Here is a 27,978-nt window from a genome sequence, read left to right on the forward strand (position 1 = left end):
AAACACTTAACATAAATTCTCTATATGAAATGAATGAGCTCACCTGGGATCAGATACACAGACGTGGAGCTATTCAATTAAAGGAACCTATTTAAACAATGCTTTAACAGACTGTGGGAGGCTTCTCATCTGAATACAGATCTACAGAAAGTCTGTGGTGACGTCAGTCACCAAACACTGACACACAGATTCCACATATGAAGTGAATGGGAGATATTTCTTGCTTTTACATCGCACCTAACCACAAGTCCGGCAAGCGGCAAGGACAGGGGTTACATTTCATTCAGAAAATGTATGAAAGTCTAGTTTTATATGTATATGTATATATATATATATATATATATATATATGTAAATGTGTATATATATATGTGTACAGTACAGGCCAAAAGTTTGGACACACCTTCTCATTCTTTGCATTTTCTTTATTTTCATGACTATTTACATTGTAGATTCTCACTGAAGGCATCAAAACTATGAATGAACACATGTGGAATTATGTACTTAACAAAAAAGTGTGAAATAACTGAAAACATATCTTATATTCTAGTTTCTTCAAAGTAGCCACCCTTAGCTCTGATGACTGTTTTGCACACTCTTGCCATTCTCTTGATGAGCATCAAGAGGTAGACACCTGAAATGGTTTCCTAACAGTCTTGAAGAAGTTCCCAGAGATGCTTAGCACTTGTTGGCCCTTTTGCCTTCACTCTGTGGTCCAGCTCACCCCAAACCATCTCGATTGGGTTCAGGTTCGATGACTGTGGAGGCCAGGTCATCTGGCGCAGCACTCCATCACTCTCCTTCTTGGTCAAATATCCCTCACACAGCCTGCAGGTGTGTTTGGGGTCATTGTCCTGTTGAAACATAAATGATGGTCCAACTAAACGCAAACCGGATGGAATGGCATGTCACTTCAGGATGCTGTGGTAGCCATGCTGATTCAGGTTGCCTTCAATCTTGAATAAATCCCCAACAGCATCACCAGCAAAGCACCCCCACACCATCACACCTCCCCCTCCATGCTTCACGGTGGGAACCAGGCATGTAGCATCCATCCGTTCACCTTTTCTGCGTCGCACAAAGACACGGCGGTTGGATCCAAAGATCTCAAATTTGGACTCATCAGACCAAAGCACAGATTTCCACTGGTCTAATGTCCATTCCTTGGTTTTCTTGGCCCAAATAAATCTCTTGTGTTTGTTGCCTCTCCTGAGCAGTGGTTTCCTAGCAGCTATTTGACCATGAAGGCCTGATTCACGCAGTCTCCTCTTAACAGTTGTTGTAGAGATGTGTCTGCTGCTAGAGCTCTGTGTGGTATTCATCTGGTCTCTAATCTGAGCTGCTGTTAATTTGCGATTTCTGAGGCTGGTGACTCAGATGAACTTATCTTCAGCATCAGAGGTGACTCTTGGTCTTCCTTTCCTGGGGCGGTCCTCATGTGAGCCAGTTTCGTTGGAGCGCTTGATGGTTTTTGCGACTGCACTTGGGGACACATTCAAAGTTTTTGAAATTTTCTAGACTGACTGACCTTCATTTCTTAAAGTAATGATGGCCACTCGTTTGTCTTTACTTAGCTGATTGGTTCTCGCCATAATATGTATTCTAACAGTTGTCCAATAGGGCTGTCAGCTGTGCATCAACCTGACTTCTGCACAACACAACTGATGGTCCCAACCCCATCAATAAGGCAAGAAATTCCACTAAGTAACCCTGACAAGGCACAGCTATGAAGTGAAAACCATTTCAGGTGACTACCTCTTGATCCTCATCAAGAGAATGCCAAGGGTGTGCAAGGCAGCCATCAGAGCTAAGGGTGGCTACTTTGAAGAAACTAGAATATAAGATATGTTTTCAGTTATTTCACACTTTTTTGTTAAGTACATAAGTCCACATGTGTTCATTCATAGTTTTGATGCCTTCAGTGAGAATCTACAATGTAAATAGTCATGAAAATAAAGAAAATGCAAAGAATGAGAAGGTGTGTCCAAACTTTTGGCCCTAATGTATATATGTGTATATATATATATATATATATATATATATATATATATATATGTATATACATATATATGTATATATATATGTATGTATATATGTATGTATATATATATATGTATGTATATATATATATATATGTATGTATATATATATATACATATATATATATGTATATACCGAAAATTCCGGACTATAGACCGCACCTGAATATAAGCCGCAGACCCTAATTTTAGAAAGAAAATTAATTTTGTACACGTATAAGCCGCGCCGGTTTATAAGCCACGGGTGTCACCAGTGGCGATTTCTCATAGACTGCAAGAGAAGCCCAGCTTCCCCTATCATTACGAAAATTAAATGGTTAAATATGTTCGGTTGTGTTGACATTTCATTGACTACACATGTTAAAACACGTTCATCTCACAGACGAGTTCGTTCAGAATCAGCTTTATCACAAATCATCAGACTCGATGTTGTTCACTTCTCATACATTCCCGTTGCGCTGTTTCCTCATAAGATCTATGGTCAGTGCATTTCCCCGTTGAAGCCTGGCTTCTATGGGAGTCTATGGGACCGAGTGGAACCTTTTTTTCATTGCCTCAAAACTGGACGGTAATTGGATAAAGGTTTTCTTTGAGTTCAAATGAAATTATTCCCTGTATGTAAATGGGTATGATATGTGTGAGCTTGCTGTTATATCTATAGGTTGAGTCGTTGTTAATATGATGATTAAAAAACAAAAGACAAAAAACGAGGCAATAAAAGGATAGTAATAAAAGCACATTTTCTTTTTCTTTTTTTTTGTTGGTGGACTTATCGGAGTTTCCTTTGGATTCGTGCCGATACGGGATTGACTTGCTTTTGTGCCGGCTGTGGATTCACGGACTTAAAATGACTTGAAAGACACTTGAAAGTGAACAAATTTTTGTTTTTCATTAGAGTAGGACTTTTAATTTATTTTTAAAATATAAAGATTAAAAACAAGTAATTACGTCTGTTGTAATATCATTTTCATTTAACATTACGCACGACGTGTAGTAGGGAGGAGATGCCACGGTACCGAGCCGTGGTACCGAGCCATGGTCCCACGGTGCCATGGCACCTGGCATCGAGCTGTGGCACCGCAGTACCACGGCTCGGTGCCAGGTGCCGTGGCACGACCAAGGTGCTGCGGCACCTCGGGGCCAACGCTAGATGCCGTGGCACCGCAGTACTACAGCTCAGTGCCAGGTGCTGTGGCTCTGCGGTGCCACCAGTGCCACGGCACCACCGGCACCTCGAGCTGAGGCACCACCGCGGTACCACGGCACCTAGCGTTGGCCCCGAGGCACCACCGAGGTATATATAAATAAATGTGTATATATATATATATATATATATATATATACAGGGTGGGGGAGCAAAATTTACAATGCACATTTAGTTGTTTTTTCTCAGCAGGCACTACGTCAATTGATTTGAAACCAAACATATATTGATGTCATAATCATACCTAACACTATTATCCATACCTTTTCAGAAACTTTTGCCCATATGAGTAATCAGGAAAGCAAACGTCAAAGAGTGTGTGATTTGCTGAATGCACTTGTCACACCAAAGGAGATTTCAAAAATAGTTGGAGTGTCCATAAAGACTGTTTATAATATAAAGAAGTGAATGACTATGAGCAAAGCTACTACGAGAAAGTCTGGAAGTGGAGGGAGCAACAAAAAAACGTACCAAAGCTTTTATTAAACCTCTCAAATCCAAAATCCTAAAGGATCCAACCAAATCCATGAGAAAAATGGCAGTTGAACATGAGGGAGACAACAAGACCATTAGAAATACAGTAAAATATGCTTTTAAGTTAAAATTTTGCACAAGAACACCAAAACACTTGTTGACAACAGCAACAAATCCAACTTTAGCAATTTTTGGGAATCATGTTTATGGCTGCCTTCTAGCCCAGATCTAAACCCTCTGGATTATGCTATTTGGGGCGTTTTAGAACATGCTACCAACAGAACATCACACAGCAATGTCGACTTTCTTAAAGATACTATTAAAGAAGAATGGGAGAAGTTGTCACCCGAATATTTGAGGAACACTTGCGCAAGTTTCAGGAAGCGTGTGAAGGCAGTTATTGAGAAAGAAGGAGGACACATAGAATAAAAACATTTTATATTATGTAAATTTTCTCGTGGCAAATGATTTCTCATGACTTTCAATAAACTAATTGGTCATACACTGTCTTTCAATCCCTGCCTCAAAATATTGTAAATTTTGCTTCCCCACCCTGTATACATACACACACATATATAAAAAAGGAACATGTCACTCACTGATTAAAAGCCAATGAGAAAAGTGCGTTTTTAGACGTGATTTAAACACAGCCAGAGACTGAGCCTGTCTAACATCTAAGGGCAACTGGTTCCACTGCTTTGGGGCAACAACAGAAAAGACATGATCCCCACGAAGCTTCTTTTTTGTTTTTGGAACCACAAGCTGCAGCTGATCTGCTGACCTGAGAGCACGAGGGGGGGCGTAGGGGTGGACCAGGTCAGAGAGGTAGGAGGGGACAAGGCCATTCAAACATTTAAAAGCAAATAGAAGAATTTTAAAATCAACTCTAAAACGCACTGGCAACCAGTGGAGTGAAGCTAAAACTGGCGAGATATGTTCATGTTTCCGTGTCCCTGTTAAAAACCGAGCTGCAGCATTTTGGACAAGCTGCAATCGGCAAAGTGCATTTTCTCTCAACCCAGCATAAAGTGCATTACAATAGTCTAGCAGTTACAAAAGCATGGATCACAGTTTCAAACAGATCCCTGGGCAGAATTGATTTTACTTTTGCAAGCTGTCTTAAGTGAAAGAAACTAGACTTGACCACACCACTAATTTGTCGGTCGAGTTTAAGATTGGGGTCCATTTTAACACCCAAATTTGACATGACCGGCAAAACCAAATGTGATAAGGAACCCAGGTCAACAGGAGCAGTGTGATTTGAAACACTGGGGCCAAAAACCATAACTTCTGATTTGTCCTGGTTTAGATTCAGAAAATTCAACGACATCCAAGATGTAATGCCATCAATGCAGTCCAAGAGGGGTTTTATAGCTTGTGGGTCATCCTTCTTTAAAGGTAAATAGATGTGACTGTCATCTGCATAAAAATGGAATGCAATGCCGTGTTTCCTCAGGACAGACCCTAAAGGGAGTATATAAAGAGAAAATAGCAAAGGTCCAAGGATGGATCCTTGTTGTACCCCACATGACAGGGGGGCAGAAGAGGAAATAAATTCACCAAAGTGAACGCTGAAGGATCTCTCAGTCAAATAAGATCTGAACCAGTCCAGAGCTGAACCCTGGATCCCCACCCAGTGTTCCAGTTGGGAGAGGAGGATCCCATGGTCAACAGTGTCGAAAGCGACTGTCAGGTCAAGCAGCACCAGAACAACAAAATGGCCAGCATCAGTTGAAATAAAATGTCATGAAAAACACGTAAGAGAGCAGACTCTGTGCTGTGAAGATTTTTAAAACCAGACTGAAAAGTTTCCAAAATACTGTGCTCATCTAAAAATGATTTCAACTGATTAAAAACAATTTTCTCCAGGATCTTTGAGATGAATGGGAGCTTAGAGATAGGCCTGAAATTTGATAGTGCTGCAGAATCAAGGCCAGGTTTTTTAAGCAAGGGATGCACCACTGCATGTTTAAAATTAGCAGGGACAACACTGGATGACAAACTACTGTTTAAAATCGATTGGACAGCAGGCGGTATAGTTTCAAAAACCTCCTTAAAGAGATGCGGAGGTAGTGGGTCATCAGGAGAACCTGCGGCCTTCATCTGAGCAACAATGTTTTTTAATTCTGGGAGAGTTACAGGCTCAAAGTCATCAGAAACAGCACAACAGGGGACATGCATGGAGGGGTCATAAGAAGGGGGTGTTATTAGTGTCCTTATAGTTTCAACTTTGTTCACAAAGAATGAAAGAAACTTCTCATGTTTCTGAAGAATGCTCTAAGCACACAGGCTGAGGGACATTTAAAGACAAGTCATTAGTCTTAAAAAGCACATGAGGGTTATGGCAATTATTTGTAACAATCTCAGAGAAATACCTCCTTCTTGATATTTTTAGAGTTGCTTGATAGTGACGCCAGCTTTCTCTTAGAATTTGAAAAGACACTTCCAGTTTACCTTTTTTCCATTTGCGCTCAGCTCGTCTGCATTCTCACCTGGCAGCACGAGTATTCTCATTTAACCAAGGTTCCGGTTTAGGTTTAGACGACCTTATTTTAACCGGAGCCACAGACTCTAGCACAGTCTGGCAGACCGAATGAAAACTAGAGGATAGCTCCTCCGTATCAGCGCATATAGACTGGTCAAAATTAACAGTAAAAGCGGCAGCAAACTGAGCAGCAGTGGAAGGGTTAAGTACCCGACAGTGGTGTGGTTTGGCCATTACGCACGGCAGTGAAATGTCAAAAATCACAGGCATATGGTCAGAAAACACTGCAGCAAGTACTACAAGATTCTCGACAGACAAATCGAAAGTTAAAACAAGGTCAAGCGTGTGCCCACGCTCCTGCGTGGGGCCGGACACACACTGCACCAAACCAAAAGAGTCCAAAAGAATTAAGAAGTCTTTCACCAATGGCTTGTCAGGGCAGCACACGTGAATGTTGAAATCTCCAACAATTAAGAGCTTATCATATTTCAGCATCACGTCAGCAAGAAAGTCAGAAAAGTCACAAATAAAATCCTTGTTGTATTTAGGAGGTCTGTAGACGACTGCACACAGGATGGGAACAGGACGAGACAGTTCAAAAAGGCACAGTTCAAAGCTGGTATAGGTGGAAGACAACGCTAACTGCTTGCAAATAAACATTTGCTTATAAACAATCGCAATTCCTGCTCCACGGCCTGATAACCTCGGGGAATTGAAGAATGAGCAGGTAGGCGGCAAAAGTTCTGAAAGCACAGTGGACTCACCGACATTTATCCAGGTTTCGATCACGCATAGGAAATCCAATCCACGGGACATAAAGAGGTCCTTGAAAATAAAGGTTTTATTCCCCAGCGATTGGGCATTCACCACTGCTACCCTGATAACATCTGAGGCTGAAGAGTTAGCAGGGGCACTAGCCACCTGCACCCGGACAGGTAGCCAGAGATTATGATCCACTCCACGCTGGAGAATGCACGGGGATGGAAGGCAACGACACAAGGATCCGTCTTCCAAGCTGATGAGAGGAACCAGGCAGGGGGTGATTGGATCCAGCACTCGCCACGGAGCAAGCTGGGCAGCATGACCTACAGCCTGTGGGGAACATGCCAAGATGGCCTTTAGCTTTACCAGCCGGCTGCTGCGTCGTCCCCTACGCCAGTGGTTCTCAAATCCGGTCCTTGAGGACCCCTATCCTGCATGTTTTAGATATTCCCTCTTCCAGCACACCTGGTTCAGTTAATGATCAGCTCATCACCAAGCTCTGCAGAAGCCTCATTACAATGTAATGACTTGCAGGTGTGCTGGAAGAGGGACATATCTAAAACATGCAGGATAGGGGTCCTTGACTGGATTTGAAAACCATTGCCCTACGCAAATGGCACCTTCTGCACAAAGGTGGGGTCAGGATACGGAGCAGGTTCTTGACAGAAATTTATATCAAGTAGGTCAAAACTTTTTAAGTATTATGTTAAACTACGCTGAAAATAAATTTTGGAGTAAAATATTGAAAAGTCTGTTTTATTGTCAAGAGAATGTGGTAACGTGGACGGGGTGCCATAGTTACACGTGGACGACTCTTTACCGTTTTATGTATCACCCAAAATGTTGACTTATTTTTTAAACAACAAGCCAGATATAATCACAATGCTGTATTTAATGTATTTAATACTAACACTGTGTTATTTACAACTTGTGGTGGTCCATACTGATATTGTTAAATTACAAATAAAGAGTAATTTCTCGGTAACAGTTCACAGATAGTCTTTTTAAAAGTGACAGGTTGAATAAATTATCACATTTTTACCTCCACCAAGGAGGTTATGTTTTTGCCAGGGTTTGTTTGTTTGTCTGTTTGTTTGTTTGTCTGTCCGTTAGTGTGCAACATAACTCAAAAAGTTACGGACAGATTTTGATGAAATTTTCAGGGTTTGTTGGAAATGGGATAAGGAAGAAATGATTAAATTTTGGTGGTGATCGGGGGTGGGGGGGCCCACGGGGGGGGGGGGGGGGGGGGGGGGGGGGCACTGATCAGCCTTGGCGGAGGTCTGCGCTCTCCGAGTGCTTCTAGTTTAGATATAATTTTAGCGTCAAATTCGAGCAATTTTTTATGTCTGAGGTAGGGCTACACAATACGGACAAAATCTCATATCTCAATATTTTTGAACTGAATGGCAATATACGATATATCTCGATTTTTTTATTTTTTTTTAAATTTTTTTTCCTTCCTGCAAATTAATACCAGTAAGCCAGTTCTTGGTCAAAACCACGTGACAAATGTGACAAAGGCACTTTTATTAATGTTCAGCAGCACAAAATGAACATGTGCAAATTGTGCATGAATTCACAAGATTCTCTTGTAGCAAAATAAAAAAATAAATGTGTTTTTTCCTTTACTATGAAACAAAACAGATGCAATTTATGCAAAATGTAAACTGATAAGATACTGGCCAAAAAAAAGTCAGCTTGTCATTTACAAAAGCTTCAATCCACTTAAATTTTTTTTTTTTTTTTTGCCAAACACTATGCTTCCTCCTCTGTAAATCCAATTCAAGCATTTAGTAACTTGTGCAAATATCCAAACATGTAAACTAGGGATGTCCGATATTGGCTTTTTTGCCAAAAACCGAAATGCCGATATTGTCCAACGCTTAATTTCCGATTCCGATATCTACCGATATTGCTGCCGATATATGTGGGATATTAAACTAATTTTAGGTAACATCACATATCTCCTGTCATGCAATTAACACATCATGCCTAATTTTTTTTGTGATGTCCCATTGGATGCATTCTCAAAGGCAACAAGGCTTTTAAAATGTAAACACTGTCTGTGCAAAGAATACATACTTCAACTTAACTCTTTCCCTGCCAGAGCATTTTCCAGTGAGTTGGTAGCTAGCGCCAGCCTTTTTGGTCATTTTCACTAATCTTTGGAGGCTGACTGAAAATGTTGTGTTAGGAGTATGTGAACACTGAGTACATCAAAAGAAAGAACAGAACTTCAACTTTTAAACACAAGAAACGATTTTATTCCATCTTCATTCATTCGTGAGATATGAACATTTGAATATTGGTCATTTTCAGGAAAAAACTGAATTTTGAGCAAAAAACTGAGAAAACTGCATTTTTTTCTAAAGATATTAATTTTCAAGATAAAATTGATTTCCTATTTACACTTTTGACTCTCTCATTTACCAACAGTAACACTGTAATTCCAAATCACAAAATAAAATAATAATAACAACAACAACAATAATAACAAACAGCTCTAAGATATCCCATCATTCCACAAAATATTAGAGGAATCGACACCAAATTTTCGACCAAACATCTTCTAAAGCACCAGGTTCCTTCTAAACTTATCACATTTACATACATCAGTTATAAGTCTTCCACATAGTAGTTTAGTTTTTTGATATGAACACTTCAATATTCCTCATTTTCAAGAAAAAAAGAAACAAATGCACTAAATACTGTAGATTTCTGGCCTTTCCTTGGCTGTACCAAGTCCTCCTGTTGGACCACCTGCTGTGTTTGATCTGTAAATAATTATATGGACATCTAGTTATTTATCTATGTATGAATTTATTTATTTATTTATTTCATACAAAGCCAAATCAAACAGTGTCTTACCTGTGTCCCTGCTGACATTATACAGCTGAATCTGTTCCATGTCCTCAGTCTAAATCTGAACTCACTCTAACAGATGCAGACTAGCTGTCCTTTGTCTTGTCTGTGTGTCTGTCTTCTTCTTGAATGTCCTCTATAAATGTCTCTTTTCTCTTCCTCCTGTCTGTCATTGTCTCCGTGTCGCTTTGTGCCCCCCCGCCCCCCAGTCTCTGTGTCGGACCTGAGCCGCTCCGTGTTTCCCGTGTTCCGTGTCCGTCTCCCTCACCTTCTATTTCTCCGTTCCTGTCTCTAAATGGTTCTTCTGTAGCTCCATCATATATTGAATTGTCAGACTCTGTCTCCATAATCATCTTTAAGGCTTTTGAAACTGCACGTGGTTCCTGCAGAGTCTGCATTTCCTCATTCAGTGACTGCCGCTGGATGCGTTGCCATGGGATACGGAGACTCCAGTGCAAAAACATTAAACCTGGTCCGTCATTTTTCCGAAAAAGCTGCTTAATTGTTTGTTTTTGGACTAAGGAAAATAATTCACACAATCCGCAACGGCTTCAACTACAGTATAACAGTGAAAACACGGAGTGACGGAAAATCTTGTCATTGGCGGAGAAAGAGTTAAGTTGTGGAAAAAATGCCATATTTATTTATTTTCTCTCCCTCCCTCCATGAGTCTGTTACAGTGTGGCAACTCTACAGTTTTGAAAACTGCACATTTCTTTCAGCTACAAACAATGCGTCATTTACGCATAGGTAAATGCCGGTGAAATCAAGGCATTATTTTATTGGTTTTAATGATAGGCAAAAAAACTGATACCGATATTCACCGATATTACATTTTTATGCCAATATCGGGCCGATAATATCAGTGGGCCGATATTATCGGACATCCCTAATGTAAACAATCAAATAATGTAAAACAAGCTCTTGATGCAATGATTTGCTAATCATTTAACTTTCAAACAATTAGATACCTGTAAGATGTACTGTACATCCTACAGATTTTGTGCTAGAAAAATGAGCCTGTTAACACTGTCAGGCTTCAGGGATGCCCTGTGAAGAATTACTATGTTTCCACTGCAGCTAAAAACCCTTTCTGAAGGGGCGCTGGTGGCTGGCACACAAAGATACTTCTTGGCCAGGCAGCTCAGTGTTGGAAAAGCAACTTCATGCTCTTTCCACCATTTGAGGGGGTCAGCATCACTCTCTAAACAGACTGACTGCAGATAGCTTGACAGTTTGTGTTCTATTTTCTCTCTCTGTGTTAGTTTGGTGCTGGTGGCAGGTTTCTGCATGAAGAAGCTTGCCAGAGATTTCTTTTTTTTAGCTTCAGGTGGCACTGCTGCCGCTGCTGCTGCTTGTCCTGGTTCTGCAGAGTCAGGCAGCTCACGTACACATTTGCCCTGATCACTCAGCAAAGACTCTGCCTCCAAGATGATTTGACATTTCAGGGCATCCATTTTGTCACACACAATGTATGTGGCCCTGAACCTTGGATCCAAAAGAGAGGCAATGTCTAACAAGTCACTGGTAGCAGGGTCTGCATATTTGTTATTGAGGTAATCCACAATTTTGGTCTTAATGGATTTACACAGCTCACTATCCCCTTGTTCAGGTGCTAGGAGACGCATGCTGAACAGCTGAAGCACAGGTCTGACGTAAGACAGGGTCACGTAGTCCTCTCCTGAAAGAGCATCTGTAAAGTCCTGAAGGGGTCTCAGAGCTTTCTGAATGGCCTCCAAGACCTCTATGTCCTGCCAGGTTAGGATAAGAGGTCTAGTTTTCTTGTCAGCAGAGAGGACTTTAGCTAGTGCTCTTTCCTGTTCAAGGACTCTCTCAATCATTAGTAGCCTCGATCCCCAGTGAGTGGCAGACTCCGTGATCAGCTGGTGACCTGGCAGACCAAGTTGCATCTGTACTTCAGCTAATTCTTTTCTTTTTTTCCAGCTATATGAAAAGCTGCTGCCAGTCCTTTCACACAGACCAATGGCTTGGGTGATGCGGGTATCATCCATGGCATGTCCAATACAACACAAATTGAAAAACACATTTTAACATCACCTTCATATATTAATTTAAGAAGCAGACCACTCAAATGAAGATCGAAAGCCATTTAGTGTCAAATTACTTAATTATAACTGCTAGTAAATGAGTAAAGCAAGTTGTTTAGTATTGAATCTGTGCTATCTAAGCAAGGGGTTCTCAAACTTTATGGGGCCTGGGACTCCTTGCAGATGATACTATTTTCCAAGGACCCCCTCATAATCAAATAGCATAGATTAAGCTGAATTTAGTCTAGTTTAAGACTGGACTAAAACACAGAGTTTTTAGACTAAATTGAAATCAATTTTAAACTAGATTTATACTAGTTGTAGACTGTATTCAGACAAATTCATGCCAAATGTTGGCCTGTTTGTTGTCAAATTTAGACAAGATTTTGAACAATATTTGGATCAGGCTTAAGACACACATCTACACTGTTTTAGCCTGGATTTTGCCCCTTTTTGATCAAAGTTTCCACTATACTTACAAGGGATTTGAATGAATTTAGATTACATTGAAACATGATTTTAAAAACATATAGGCCTACAGTAGGCTGCATTTATTAACAGCTAAACATAGAGAAAAATAAGTATTCTGACCTTTATTTTGATGTCGCCTACTTCATGGATTTTGTTTATACTTCTTGTAACCGTAGAAGCCTTGCATAGATAAGCAGTCGTGTCGACAGTCATGTATCCTTTAATTATCTACGAAAACGATGTCTATAAATCCAGGCTAACCTATTCTTGATTTTGTGTGAACATGAAAAAAAATCATTCTTAGGATGTTACCTGTAAAAGTTTAGAAGTTTGTAAACAGACAATTGGCTACAAACATTGCTATAAAGCTGTAACTCGAAAGTCAAATGTAGTGCACGAGTACACTTGGCTTACGGTACATAACTCGTAGTAAAGATCCGAGTGTAACTTAAATGCATTGGATCATCATGTCACATGTAATTTGCGCTTTAACTCGAACTATTGTAAACATAGTGATTATGAGGCAGTCAGAATCCTTCAGCCTCCTTCAGTAAGACTAGACCGACTTTATGTTCCAACTTAAGTAGCATAATAACTAATGCTAAAAGTCAAATAGCAGAAAAATTTGATACCGTGAGAATTGTGGTGGTCACTTTTCCAACTGGGTTTTGTCATTAAGCAACGTATAAACAATTGAGATTGAGAACTATTTATTTCTCCGCGGTAAACATAAGACAAGATACATTAACTATACTTTCCTTACTAAAACTACCAGGTGATAATGTGTACATTTATTTTGACAAGAAGTCAAATAATAAAGCAAGATAATGGATAGCCTACAACACGGGTCATTAATGACTTGCGTTTTGTTCCTAAATGGCCCGCGTTCTGTTCATTTATCCCTTATTCTTTTGTAAAACAAAGTAGGCTACTGAGTATTAATCCTGCAAATTTTTTGTAACATTATTATTATAAATGACTGATTCAGTATAGCACTTACCAATAGCCAGATGAAGTCTGTGACCAAAACACTGCATCCGTAGCCACTTATTGAGTTGCAACACTTTGACAACATTTGTCCCGTTGTCAGTAGTGATGGCAACCAGTCTTTCTGGGTGTGACCTTCCAGCTTGAGAGGGTATCCTGCAGAGCCTCTGCTATTTGTTCCCCGGTGTGGTCCTGGGGAAAGTAGCTCGTCTGGAGACAGGAAGATTTTATATTCCACTCTTCCATGAAATGTAGCGTCACAGACATGTATGGTTCACAGGTCCTGCTGGACCACATGTCGGATGTCAGAGCAAAATACGCCACTTTAGCAAGGCGGGCGTCCATGCTGGCTCGAACTTCCTTATACATTTTTGGTAGCACTTCGCTTGCAAAATGATTTTGTCCAGGCAACTGGTATCTGGGTTCCAAAGTTTTTAGCATCTGACTAAACCCTATCTGTTCCACTGCTGTAATCAGAACCATGTCTTTGGCGATGTGGTAAGCTACAGCTTTCATGATGTCACACCACCTCTTACTAATTTCTTCTAAAGTGGCGGTACGAGAAAGTGCGTTCTGCATCGTGACTTGTGTTGTTTTCGGGTTAGAGGTCTGATCTGACTTTTCCGACTGACTTGTTGTACGCAGTTTAAGGCACTCTTCATATTCAACTTTATGTTGCTGTTGCAAGTGCTCGAACATTTGGTCGGAACAGGTTTTTGGCATAACCTGCAGAATACATTTTTCTGCTCTACATCTGAAACCTTAAATCCAAACCATCTCCATACAACTGATCGTTTCTTTTTTTTTACAAACCAGCTCATCTTCCACAACTTCTCTTGACTCAGACTCCCTTGTTGTTAATGTGTCGGTGCTGCTGCAGTGCAGTGAGTGGGAAAGGGGGCGGGCTATTCTTCAGGAGGAGGAACAGAGGGGAAGCAGTGGCAAAAGTGATTATCGTTATATACGATAATGTCTGATCCTCTATCGAAAGGCGCAACATTCTCGATATTACGATCATTTTGATATATCGTGCAGCACTAGTCTGAGGCATGGCTAGGGTGTAAAAAGTACCATCGATAAAAGCCTTTTTCTACAAGTGGTATTTTATAAAGGATAACAGTTCCATAAAATAGAGATCTTTAGCTAAAAAATGAGCCCACTTGATAAATGATGTGTGCAAATGTACTTTGTCATTTTGATGTTCACTTTTTCTTGATTGGACGCGAGAGCAAATTTATATTATTCAGACACGTCTTAGAGCACCGGTCTGAGTTACACTAAACAGTCTGTTCACCTTCTGGACACTAAATTATGCTACAAAGTGACTTTATGAAATTTGCTTGTTGTCTCGTTTCAAACAATACCGTTGCGTAACACAAATAAATGCATTACCTAGTCACTTTGCATCCCGCAAGTTGTTGTCTTGAACAAAGAAATGCAGAGTTGTAAAGAAGATCCGCTCTTCATTCATTAGCTTCAAAACAAATGCTCGCCTTGGCCCTTACGACAGTAGTTGCTAGTGCTCATGGGAAGCGGAGTCTTTGTCCTGAGAAGACACCAGTGATTCCCACTAAAAGGTGTCGCTGCATCCCACTTAAAAGGGATGGTCCTCACAGTACCTTTAAGTTGAAATGAAAAGTCCACTTTTAACAACATTTCTATACAGGTAGTAGTTTACCAATAAAGCTTTGTTGATGTGTGGTTGCACCACTGACATGTAAGGTTCATCTTAATTACTCTGAGTAGAGTTCACACTACAATGTGATGAAAAATGTTATCACAGTTTTAATGTTCATATTAATATAGATAGTTTTCATAATCTATGTCAAAATGGTATTTTGTAATAACACAATTTATGTTCTAGTAAAAAATATGAATTGACTCATTCAGCGATAACTCTCTCAGTCATTGGGCTACTTAGGTCTTGAACTCTTGCACAACTGGTCCAGCCTGGTGGTGGTGGTTTTGATCCTAAAGGAGCCACAAAAGCATGAGGTGTGGAAATGAGAATAATCAGCAGTGAGGTGTGACAACTCGGTGTGACTGTGTCTTTGTGCAGAGAAGTACCTGTTAATGCTGCAGTCGATAAAGAGGGCTGTGGCCATAGAGCCTTCCAACCCCTGGCTGCACCAGTGTTTAGTTCGCTTTTTCAAAGGAGGTGAGAACAACACAACACTGATACTGACGGCTGCTGCATGTAAAGGCTGAAGATGAACTACTCTACTCTGTGTATGTGTTTGCAGTCGGTGAGAGCGCTGACTTGGCAGTTGCGGTCCGGACAGTCTTGAGACATGAGATCTCCAGGCTTTTTGGGGAGAGTGACCCACAGAGCTTCAACAAGAACTACCTGAGCCAACACTCCTACTCCATCCCACACCGACTGGCTGGTAAACACCACAGACACTTCTACTCCATCATATACTGACTGACTGGGAAGCCCACCACTGACATTCCTACTCCAGTGTTTCATCTACAAATTGGTATGACTGAGTCCTTCTGATTTTTTGTTGAGTCCCACTGCTATGCTACTGAATGCCAAAACAAAACTTTTAAAAAGTAAAAAAAAATTTAAAAAGTACGTTGTTTCATCATCTTCATTTTCAATATCAAATCATTCACAATGTCACACATTTACATCGTTGTACACACAGATATGATACAGACTGGGCAGTGGTGGCACTCCTGGTGAGTCATAGACAAATCACAACAGTGGCATATGGTCAAGTTACTCTGTAGGTCAGTCACTGGATTTCTTCTTAATTTTCTTCAGTTCATAAAGCCTCCTCTCCTTTTGTTCTTTCCAGATATCAAGTGCCTTTGTAAAGTTGAAGCTCACTTGTTTGGGCCCCATATTAACTCGCATGAATTTGTCCTGAGTATCTATATTGAGTAGAACGCCCATATTTTGATTTCCAAAAAAGAGGACGCCTGGCTTCGCCTCAAGATACTTGATCACATGTTATGTGAATTCCGTAGTATTCTGTCCAAGTGCCCATAAACCCAGAGAAAATATTTCAGTGAAACGGGCTGCGTAGAATTATTTTATTATTCTGGCTGTAGAAGTGTCATTAAAGCTGCTGTGTGTATGTACTTTTGTCCTTTTTGTCAGTTCATATTTGTTCAGGTTATTCACATTTTATTATTAATATAATTCATAGGCATAATATATAGATATTTGTTTCACATTAAACTAAGAAGAAAATTTGGAGTCATTATTTATAGGTTATGGTATTATTTTACTTGAGATAACAATTGGTGTGTATGTGGAACCTGAACTAAAACAACTTCGACACCTTTGACTCAATAACTTCAGTCGTGACCAGACGCTCTGGACAGGACGTGAAAACGGGGCATGTCCAGGCAAAAGAGGACGTTTGGTCACCTTAATATTCAGACAGTTTCTCTGCTGGGTGAGGATCTGAAGCAGCGGGGGACAGGGAGGGGTTATCACAAGCGCAAGATCTGTGATCGTTGAAACAGACAAGTTCACTGACACTTGTACTGCCTCAGCAGAAAAGAATCTTATCAAACTGTCGTGAATTTTTTTTTTTTTTTTTTTTAATTTTGCATCTCCTGGGACTCATTTGTTCATATTTTTTTGCATCCTTTTCTAAATTTATGTGTAAAGGATGCAGGACACAGGTAGATGAAACACTGTTCCATCATACACTCGCTGACTTGTAAACACACCACTGACACTCCTACACTCCTATGCATTGAGCGGCTTCTTTTTGAATGCATTTCGGGAAAATGTTTAGAGTATCTTGTCCTGGTTGGATGTTGGCCTTATGTTTGAGACTGTGAACATGCAGCTGTGTCGCTTCAGGTTGTGTGTCGTATGTTTGCAGCTGCTAAGATGATGGTCTATCTGGAACCTTCTTCAGATAAGATGGCCTGTGAGATTGCTACGGCTCTGGATGAGTCACTGTCTGAAAGAAGCATCCAGGTATGTAGAGCGCTGCCACAGTACCACATATCACTATATCATCATGCACACAAACACTTTTCTATTATCAGTGTTTCTCAGAAGCCATGGCTTATATTTGTAAATATAATTTCTAAAAATGCACCGATATTGCTTCCTTACATTAATGTCTGTGTGGATGTTATGTGACTGATGGGAATTGTCAGGTGTTTGTGATACTTATCTGCTGTGCTTAAATAAATTTGTTTTCATTCTAAAATAATGTAATAAAGACTTGTAAAGGTTTGTTTTTCTGGTATAAAAGAGGGGAAAAATTAAACGCACAAAAATTAAAAATAACATGGACAATGGCCAACCTGATGTTTAAAATCTCAGTATTAATGCATCCCTAACTATTTTACATATTTTTAAACTATTATTATCACTGTATGTGGATACAGAATTGTTTAAAAGCTTTTTAAAAGTACAGAACCCCAGTATCGAAGAAGGCTAAAAACAAAATGGGCTGAAGAGTGTGAACTAAAATCCATCTTCAATTATTAGACCTGTGAAAAGTTCGTTAGTTTTGAAGCTATCCACATTGATGTTTCATCAATATAGTTGAGGTAGGGAGGGAAAAAAGCATATTTGAGGGTTAAAACCAAGGTGTCCATGAATTGAAATATTAACAAAACCCATCCCTAGAGCAAGGGATGGGTACCAAACCCTGGTGCTACAAGGGCCCCAGGGCCAAATAAATCCCAGAGGATCGATATTCTCAATCAGTCAATCAAATTTTATTTATATTGCGCCAAATCATAACAAAGGTTTTCTCATGACACATTACATATAGAGCTGGTCAAAACCAGACTCTAAAGCCAATTTACAGAAACCCAATAGAATCTTCCAGGAGCAAACACTTGGTGACAGAGGCGAGGAAAAACTTCCTTTTGATAGGCAGAAACCTGGAGCAAATCCCGACTCTTGGAGGATGGTCATTTGCCTTGACCAGTTGGGGTTAAAGAGAGAGGGTAAAGAAAGAGAGAGATTGGGGGAGGAGGGAAGAAGGGGGTGACATATGGATGCACAGAAATCTGAACTAGAACTGTTTAACTCTTTAAGTGCCAGACAGTTAAGGGGCTAATAAGCCTTAAAAGTGCCACAGAATTTGGCCGTTTTTCAGTATTTCGCGTCGTTTTTATAATGTTTGAAGAATCCTGCAGGAAACCGCTCGGTAACATCCGACCGATTGCTGATTTGATCCAAAACGCACCGGACGCAGCCAATTCATTATTGATCGTAATTTGCATAATTTATAATAATAATAATAATAATAATAATCTTTATTTATATAGCACTTTTCATACATTAAAAACTGTAGCACAAAGTGCTTTACATATCAGTTTAAAACATCAGTACCGCCCCCCACCCACACCCACCCACTCACCCGCACACACACACACATATACATGCAAACCCACAAGCTCACACATACTTAAGAATACTGACTGAGCACGGGTAGACCAGAACAAAAATGTACAAGTAAAAGTAAAACATCAATTTAGGAGGCGCTGTCTCAGGGAGCCATCCGCACCAGGAGGCAGCCGCCGACCCCGGTGACCAGGCACCAGCATCCCAACTAGTGGGAGAGGGCCAACTGGGACCCCCACCCACCAGAAAGGAGCGGACCCCAGTGAGAGAAGGCGCCACAGCCCCCGGAGTCCACAGCCGCCCCCCGGCATGGAGGGCTCCCCTTGATGAAACACCGGAGAATAAGAAACGTTAAAAAGATATAAAAATATTATTCGGTCACGTGACCTCAAATTCCCGTCTGCTTGGTCTCAAAAGGGGGACGCAGAAAGAACGTCATCGAAATGTGAGAAAGAAATGGGGGTGGATGGTTTGTTTGTACACAAATATGGCGTGTTCTCCAAAGCCGATCTGATCGGCCCGTGGCACTTAACAGGTTGTTTTCGTAAAGCCGATTTAATCGGCCCATGGCACTGAAAGTGTTAAAAAGTACTGATAATCTCTGATATTGTTTTCCCAGTGGTACTGGACTAAGAAAAATAGGACTTATAAGTTTTACAGCAACATAAAATTTATCTGGCAAATTTTTCTCACCAACTCCGTTGCTGACTAAGACATTTGTCTGTGATGCATATTTGCGATTCACTCGAGATCAGAAAGCTTTCAGGTCCATTCATGAATTTAATGTGAAATGGTCAGAACATCATCTGATTTGTTGCTCATAGATTTGGAGCCAGAGATTCAGAGATCTGGAGGCTGCAGGAAAACTACTGAAATTAAAATTACATTATTGAAAAAAAAAATTAAAAAAAAAAAAAAAATTAAATGAAGTGATTAAAAATACTGTAGGGCTGTTTCACAGTAGCCAGTTGAAGTAGCTCAGGGTGAGACATCTCACTTTTTCCAAATCTTTGGTACACTGACAGCACATGCACGCTAATGACCGGTAACAGAAGGGGGCAGGGGTAAAGCCGGCTGAAGCGAGACTACGAGAAATAAACAGTCCAAAGTTTGGGAACATTTTGTGTGTGACACTACCAAGAAAATTGGCACGTCAGATCTGTAAACTGAGCCTGGTGTACCATGAGGCCACTTCAGCTACACATGACCATTTACAGAGGAAATGCATTTTGGAAGATTTATATAAACCTTGTAGGATAATTAGCTCCCATGCTAGTAGCGAGCCTATTACTACATCTGTTTATGTGAAGACTCGTGACAGTTTAAAGAGTAATGTCATTTTGTCTTAAAATTTTATGATGAAATTTATGCAGCATTAAAAAGAGTACAGGAGCCATGAAATGTATTTTAGTAACCCTGCAGTAATTGTTCTGTTGATGTTATGGTTTGAAAGTTCAGCAGTTACTGACTGTTTGTAATGCATTGAATGTGTATGGGGCTATGCTGGATAGATGAGTGGTTGAGAAAGGTATAGGGGTGGAGCTAGTGAGATAATGAAGCAAATAATTCTCTCCTCAGTTTGAACTGTAACCCTGACCTAGATAATCTACTAAGAACACTGAAATTACCAGATGGATAAGCAGTATGGGTATGAGTAGTACCAGTACCATTTAATCAGTCCCATCCTAGAGCCTCCCTCTGGTCAGGTCCACCCCATGTTGGGTCCACCTTCAGTCTAACGGTCTCTGTTTTCAGACCGACCAGCATGGTGTCAGAGCCAGATCCCACACCAGTTACACTGGGAATCAAAGTGCTTGCCTGTGAATGGCTCATATTTATACCATTATGCAAGCCCATTACACATCATCAACAAAAGGCGTTGCTTCGCCACCAAAAAAAAGGGAGATATATTGTTACTGTTTTGTCCCTTGACACTTGCAGTAGATGTAGTTGGACTGATGCATATGGGATAGGTTGTAGAAGAAAAACTGCATGTCTGCAAGTGAATGTACGAGTGGCAATAAAGATGACAGAACTCTCAAAAGATGTTTGGTTTTTTTTTTTAACTTAATTTTTATTAAATTTTCTCTTTTTCTTAGTACAGTACAATTATACATTCAAGTACAGTTCAATTAATTTCTTTTCCCCCTACACAGCTGCAAATATGTTCTCATACACCTCCACGGGCATATATGATGAAATTTGAGAAAGCAATAACAATTATAGCAAACAATGTTCACTTCAAAAACTAAAAAAATAAAACTAAAAAAGGCTGTAGATATAAATCTTTGTCAGAGGTAGAATGACAGCACCTTGATAACATGGAGTATTCTTGCATCACCAGTAAATATTGTTGCAGTAGTAAAGGTAACATAGGTTCCCATCTTTTAGTAAATATGGTTTTCTGAAGCCTGAGCAAGTTTGTGATCTGCTCCATCTGGTAAATATCCCAAACCTTTTGAATCCATGTATTATATGAGGGAGGTTCTGGTTTCATCCAACTGATGGTTATAGACTTTAAGGCAGCAGTGAATAATATATTCAAAAGGTATTTATCTGCTTTTCTATCCAGACCTTCAGGTATTACTCCCAAAACTGCCACTGTGAAGCTTTGTGGGATGTTCATTTTAAAAACCTCCTTCACGGCATTGAACACCTCCCTCCAAAACACACTTAACTTAGGACAAACCCAAAATATGTGAGTGTGATTAGCTCTATGGGCTCCGCAGTTCCTCCAGCATGAACTGGGATGTTGGGGATCCATCTTAGACACTATTTCTGATGTTCTGAAATATCTAGTGATTATTTTCTATTTGAATTCCCTCCATGTATTAGAATTCGTAACCAGATGTGCCTCCGTACATGCATCGTGCCAGTCATCCTCAGATATGTCCACGTTCGCCTCTGCCTCCCATCTCCCTCTTATCTGCGAGGAGTTATTTTGATTCATAAATAAGAAAATATTATACAGTTTAGAAATTATTTTCTTTTCTCCATCACCAGTTTGTAACTCTATCAGATACTTTTCTAGGGGTGTAGGTTTTGTGAATTTATCCCATTCCTTGTGAGTCATCAGAAGAGTTCAAAGTTGCAAATACCTAAAAAAAATTTGTACTGGGGAGATCAAAGTCATCTTTCAACTGCTCAAATGTCTTAAATATCCCACCATCAAACAGCTGATGCAGGTAAATCAATCCCTTTTCTGAATATTTTTTAAAGCTGTTGTCTAGATTATTGGGTGTAAAAGACTTCATGTAGCCAATATTTATCAAAGGTGAAATTAACTTTGGGAGCTTAAAACGCACACTTTATTTCACTCCATATTGTAAAAGTGACCCTGGTCCAGTCCGACATCTCTCCAGTGGGTGCATCTGGAAAGGGCATGCTTTGTAAGGGATCTTGACATTGTTGTTTTTCAATATTAACCCATCGTGTGTTTGTGTTATCTTGAATCCATCCTATCAAGGGTTTCATTTGTGCTGCCCAAAAGTAAAATTTTAAATTTGGTAGGTTGAGGCCTCCACTGGACTTTGATAATTGTAGAGTTTTAAGTCTAATTCTAGGACGCTTATTTTGCCATATGAATTTTGACAACATTTTATCGAAATTGTTGAGAACAAGCTTAGGAATATCTATGGGTAACATTTGAAATAAATAAAGTCGTGGCAGAACATTCATGCGGATGCTTTCAATACGTCCCAGTAGAGAAAGAGGGAGCACAGACCAGCGATCCAGGTCTCCTTTTATGCACTGGATTATTTTGGTATAATTAGCATCATAAAGGTTCTGTAGGGATAAGGGAATAAATATACCAAGATATTTAATACCATCACTGGGCCATTTAAAACCAGTCTGAAGTTTTACGTTTTGGGGTATCTTGCCATTGATGTCCATAGCCTCTGTTTTATCAATATTTACCTTATATCCTGAGTAGTATCCAAATTCATTAATTAAAGTCTTAAGATGTGGTATTGTAGACGCCAATTCTGTTAGATATAGCAATATATCGTCTGCATATAGTGACAATTTATGTTCCTCAGTATTTATCATAATTCCTTTGATGTTAATGTTATCTCTGATGAGTTGGGCAAATGGTTCAATGCTGATGGCAAAAAGCAATGGTGATAAAGAACAGCCCTGCCTACAGCCGCGTTCCAGTTTAAATCTCTGTGATATATAGACACTGACTTTAACGGAAGCCTGGGGGTCTGAGTAGAGTGTTTGAATCCAGTTTATAAAGTTAGGTCCAAATCCAAAGTGTTGTAAAGTTTGAAATAAAAATTGCCATGACACACGGTCAAATGCTTTTTCTGAGCATCCAAAGATAAAATCATTGACTCTGATTTCTTATCTTTTTGATATGATATTGTATTCAGCAGGTGTCGTAAATTATCCCCATAATATCTTCCAGCAATGAATCCAGTTTGGTCAGGATGAATAATCTGAGTTATCATTTGGTTGACTTGTTTAGCCAGTATTGCTGTCAATATTCACACATCTCTATTTAGCAGTGATATTGGTCTATAGGACTGGCATTCGGTCGCATCTTTGCCCTCTTTATGTATTACTATGATGGTTGTATCTGTCCAGGAAGGTGCCATGGTTTTAGAATAAAATGCATTGTGATATGCTTTTAACAATAGGGGGGACAGTATATCACTAAAAGTTTTATAAAATTCATTAATGTAGCCATCTGGCCCTGGGGTTTTATTATTTTTTTGTGTTGAGATCACCTGCTTGATCTCCCATTCTTCAATTGGTTTATCTAGGTCCCTAGCTGTCGTTTCAGTCAATTCTGGCAATTTTATGTTTTTTAAGAAATCTGCAATTTTTTTATCATTGGTGCAAGTATCAGTATTTTTATATAGGAATTTATAGAAAAGTGCAAAGGATTCTGCTATTTCATCTGGTTTTGTAACAAAAGTACTTTGTAATTTTATTTTTTGCACTATATTAGATGATTTTTGTTTTCTTAATTGGAAAGCTAATAATCTGCTTGCCCTATTGCCATGCTCATAATATTTTTTGTTTGGTAAATCTTAAATTTCCTTCAATCTTATCTGATAGTAAACTATCAGGTTCTCTACGTGTTGTATTTAATTGTTTTAGTAGACTATTTGATGCAGACTGTTTATGATTATATTCTAATTCTTGTATTTTATCTTTTAATTCTCGCTGTTTGGCTTCCTTCTGTCTTTTCCTAGCACATGTAAATGAAATAATGCGACCTCTAAGGAATGCTTTGGCACAGTCCCATATGATAAGGGGGGATGTTACCGATGAGATATTAGTGTCCATGTAATTCTTAAGCTCTGTTTTGATGAAGGAGTTAAACTCTGTCATTTAGGAGGGATGCATTTAGTCTCCATTGTTTAGAGGATGGTCTGTGGCCTATGTCCCACTTTAATTCTATAGGTGCATGATCAGATAATGTAATAGGTAGTATTTTAAAATCAGATATTCTATATTGGTCTTTCTTAGACGTAAAGAAATAATCAATTCTTGAATATGATGCATGTCTGTTTGAGTAGAATGTGAAATCTCTACTTCCAGGGAATTTGCTCCTCCATACATCAACAAGGCCAGCCTCTGCGCATTGATGTTTGAGCATTTTACTCATTTGGGAAAGGGTAGCTTTAGAGGGGGGTTTCCGGTCTAACGTATTAGACATTACACAATTAAAATCTCCTCCTATCAAAATTAGTCCAGTGCTACATTGTAATATTTTATTAAATAGCATTCTAATGAAGCCAGGATCATCTTCATTCTGTGCGTATACATTAATGAAGGATACTTTCGTGCCATCAGTCAGTCCATTAACCAAGATATACCTGCCCTCAGTGTCCTTGTGTGCAGAAGTTTTTACAAAATTGACATGTCTATGTATGAGTATAGATACCCCCTTTTTCCTCACAGAGTGACGTGAGGAATAATATACTTTATCTGCCCATGACTTTTTCAGCTTTTCGTGTTCCACATCAGATAAGTGGGTTTCCTGTAGGAAAGCTATCTGACAGTTGACTTGTTTCAGTTGGTGCATAATTTTCTTTCTCTTAACAGGACTATGGAGACCTTTAACATTATAGCTTATAATTTTGAGTGTTCCCATTAATTAAACAATAGGATTTGTGAATAGATTTCCCAGTATTGAAAACCATGGGATGGAGATGGGAAGCAGAGGTGAATAATTTGTGCATATAGTATATGTATGGAGGTTTAAGTTCTAAAGAGTGGATTTAGATAATAAAACCAAAGGTAGTGAAGTAAATGTAAGTTACTAATACAGCTGCAGAATAGCATTTCTATCTCAGCATAGTCAATATCAGACCAAGTAGGGGAAAAGAAAGATAACCTTCTTGTACTAATGATTAAGGCAGGGTCCCTGGGGAAGAGGGACCAGAACTAACAAAACAAGAAAACAAATAACACTAACATTAGCTGACATTAGTTAAGCAGCAAAGTAGTGGTGGACTTAGTCCCTAGCCACTAAACAAATGGCAAGAAAACAGTCTCAGATGATATAGACTGTCTACAAGTGTGCGAAAAAATACTCACTTGTGCTCCTGCAGAACAAGCATCAAGTTAAACAGCCTTACATTATGAAAAGGCTACCCCAACATGACATATGAAAATGTTACTCCGGAAAACAATCGTTCATCGTTCAGCCTTCTTCAGGCTCTGTGCATAGTTTCTGGACATATTCCATGGCTTTTTTTGGATCCACAAACTCCTTGTCCTGGTCATTAAAGGTGATCCGGAGTCTGGCCGGGTAGAGCAGGCCGTACCGGATTCCTTTCCGATTTCGAAGCTCCTTACATACATCTGTGAATGCAGTCCTAGCTCTGGCGACGTTGGAAGTGTAGTCGGGGAATATTGCAATCCATTTCCCGTTGTACATCAGCGGGACTCGGTCTCGTGCTCTCCTCAGAATTTCCGCCGCGTCTCCGTCATAGTGAAGTTTAACGATCATCACTCGTGGCTTTACCTGGTCTCCTGGAGTTCCTCTGGGGCCAAGCGTACGGTGCGAGCGGTCAATCTTTATCTCCCGATCCAGCTGCAGCACTTCTTTAAGCATTTTAGACACCGACTCTGGCGCACTGGAACTCGGGAGCTCGTCCACACCAGCAATCGTAATGTCTCCCCGTCTCATTCTGCCCTCCATGTCCTCACACTTGTCTTTCAAAGTCACAATCTGGCTTTGAAGGCTGGTTACCATGGTTTGCAGTGAGGCCACCTCATCCAACCACGTCGATAGTCCTTCAGTCACATCTTGAATGTCTGTTTTCATTTGGTTTATTTCTGACCTGATAGCTGCTGAGGTGTTAGCAATTTCCGACCGCACAGCTCATAGCTCGGATTTGAGGGTGTCGAAGTCCACCGCCAGGGCACTTTTGAGTTCCTCTCTGAGGATTTTCGGTATTTCTCCCCTCACAGTGTTGAGGATGTCGGCTTTGATATTTTTGGCGGACATAATTGCACTATCAGTACTTTCTGTCGGTGACAGTTGGTCCAGGTTAGCTAGCGTAGGTTGGTTCTGCCTCAGGGTCCTTTTAGCTCGTTGGCCGCTAGCTGTGTATTTGAACTTCTCCAGTTTTTTTATCCATTCAGCTTTGCTTTCCGCAGTTTGTTCGGCTCTTGGTGTGTTTTGGATAGTCTTAATTGTACTTTAGATGAGTTCTTCATGCAGAATAGGTATTTTTAGATGGATATATTAGCGATTCTGCAGGAGCACATGAAAAGACGTCTTACTCCATGTGTCGCTCACTAGCGCCCCCCAAAAGATGTTTTTTATGGAATGCAACACAAAACACTACAACCCAGTTTCTCAGCCATTTTCCTCACTCACATTTTCGTGGTTTATTTTTCTGCTTCATCAACCTGGTGACGTCCACTCATGCGGTCATGGTTCACTTAGAAAAACCAAGTTTTACTTGGTGCCCACTGGTAACCAAGTTTTCAGTTCCCAAATGCTCTGATTTTTGGTGTGAACGAAGGTTATCATTAACGAAAATGAACAAATGACAAAAACTAGAATTGAAAAACGTCCTAACTGAAATAATTAAGAACTATAATTAAAAGAAAAAAATGATGGTATTGTGTGCTTACAAAACTAACTTAGTCTTTGTCAATGTCATATTGTTATCAAATTGATTTATTTCACTCGAGCAATTTTAGCTGGCGGCGCCATACAGCACTTTACAGTCCGTCGCGTCTCGTCACTTGTGGTTTACTTCTCGTCACCACTCTACCTGCAACATCCAGACTAAAGCAGGGAGAAAGCAGCAGAGTCCTATATAGGATTTATTTTAGAGATGTGCATGTCTGTTTTTTTTTTTTTTCCTTCAACCTGCGGGTCCCGCTTTTGCGGAATTATTTGACCCACCCAGCAAATAAAGTGACATTTTTTGACCAACCTGCAGGTTACCTGTGGGTCATCCCGCTGATCTGTGCATTACTAGTACTAATTTATCATGCAGCGTGAATGATGGGACTCAAATGCATGCTGCTGAAGGGAGGAAGAGATTTATTAACAGAAAGACAGAAAAGGAAACAAACAGAAAAACCTGATGCAGTAATCAGTCTGGACCGTGTCATAACCATCAAATAATATAAAATGTAACAGGCTATATATCGCTAAATATTTTAACCAGCTATAGGGAATTCATTCATCATACTGTACATATTTCTGTGTCACTGCTCAATCAGTGATCGCCCCCCAAATAAAGTGTCCCGTGGGTAACCCGCTGATCTACGCATCACTAATTTCTTTGAATACGACGGCAAGGGAGACAAAAGATATGATAAAACTAATACTAAAACTAAACTAAAAATAAGCATTTAGAAAAATAACGAAAACTAATTAAAACTAGCAAGCTTGCTCTAAAAACTAATTAAAATTAACTGAATTGGGGAAAAAAAGTCAAAACTAAATCAAACTAAACTATAATGAAAAATCTAACACTATTATAACCTTGGTGTGAACACATTGCCTGATTCAAGATTAGGTGCGGGAACCAGCACTGGCACGGTTCTCTGTGGCCCTGAAAAGGGCTTGTGTGTCCATCTTCGGTCTGACACTTCTCTGTGCACGTCCTACAGATCTGTACAGAGGTGCTGGAGGCTCTGCGTAACGGGCAGCTGGGTGCCGGTCAGCAGAAAGCTGCTGAAGCATACCGAGCCACCTGCCACAAGATCTACCCCTACAGCCTGGCCTTCATGCCCCCTGGTTACCAAGACCACAGCACCAACATCAGTGCCAACGGAGACCTGTCTGCAGGGGAGCACGACGACATGGCCAACGAAATGTGA

General features: G+C 40.0%; 1 protein-coding gene across 1 annotated transcript in view; it reads left to right on the forward strand.

Annotated features, from left to right (window-relative positions):
- Positions 1-27,978, forward strand: part of LOC115427016 (N-alpha-acetyltransferase 15, NatA auxiliary subunit-like) — a 110,744-nt gene extending 82,766 nt beyond the window's left edge. The window contains 4 exon segments of the mRNA XM_030145360.1: positions 15,394-15,492; positions 15,578-15,721; positions 17,183-17,280; positions 27,769-27,978. Of these exon segments, the coding sequence (XP_030001220.1) occupies positions 15,394-15,492; positions 15,578-15,721; positions 17,183-17,280; positions 27,769-27,978 (551 nt within the window).

This window comes from Sphaeramia orbicularis, chromosome 10 (assembly GCF_902148855.1).
Source record: "Sphaeramia orbicularis chromosome 10, fSphaOr1.1, whole genome shotgun sequence".
NCBI classification, from domain to species: Eukaryota; Metazoa; Chordata; class Actinopteri; order Kurtiformes; family Apogonidae; genus Sphaeramia; species Sphaeramia orbicularis.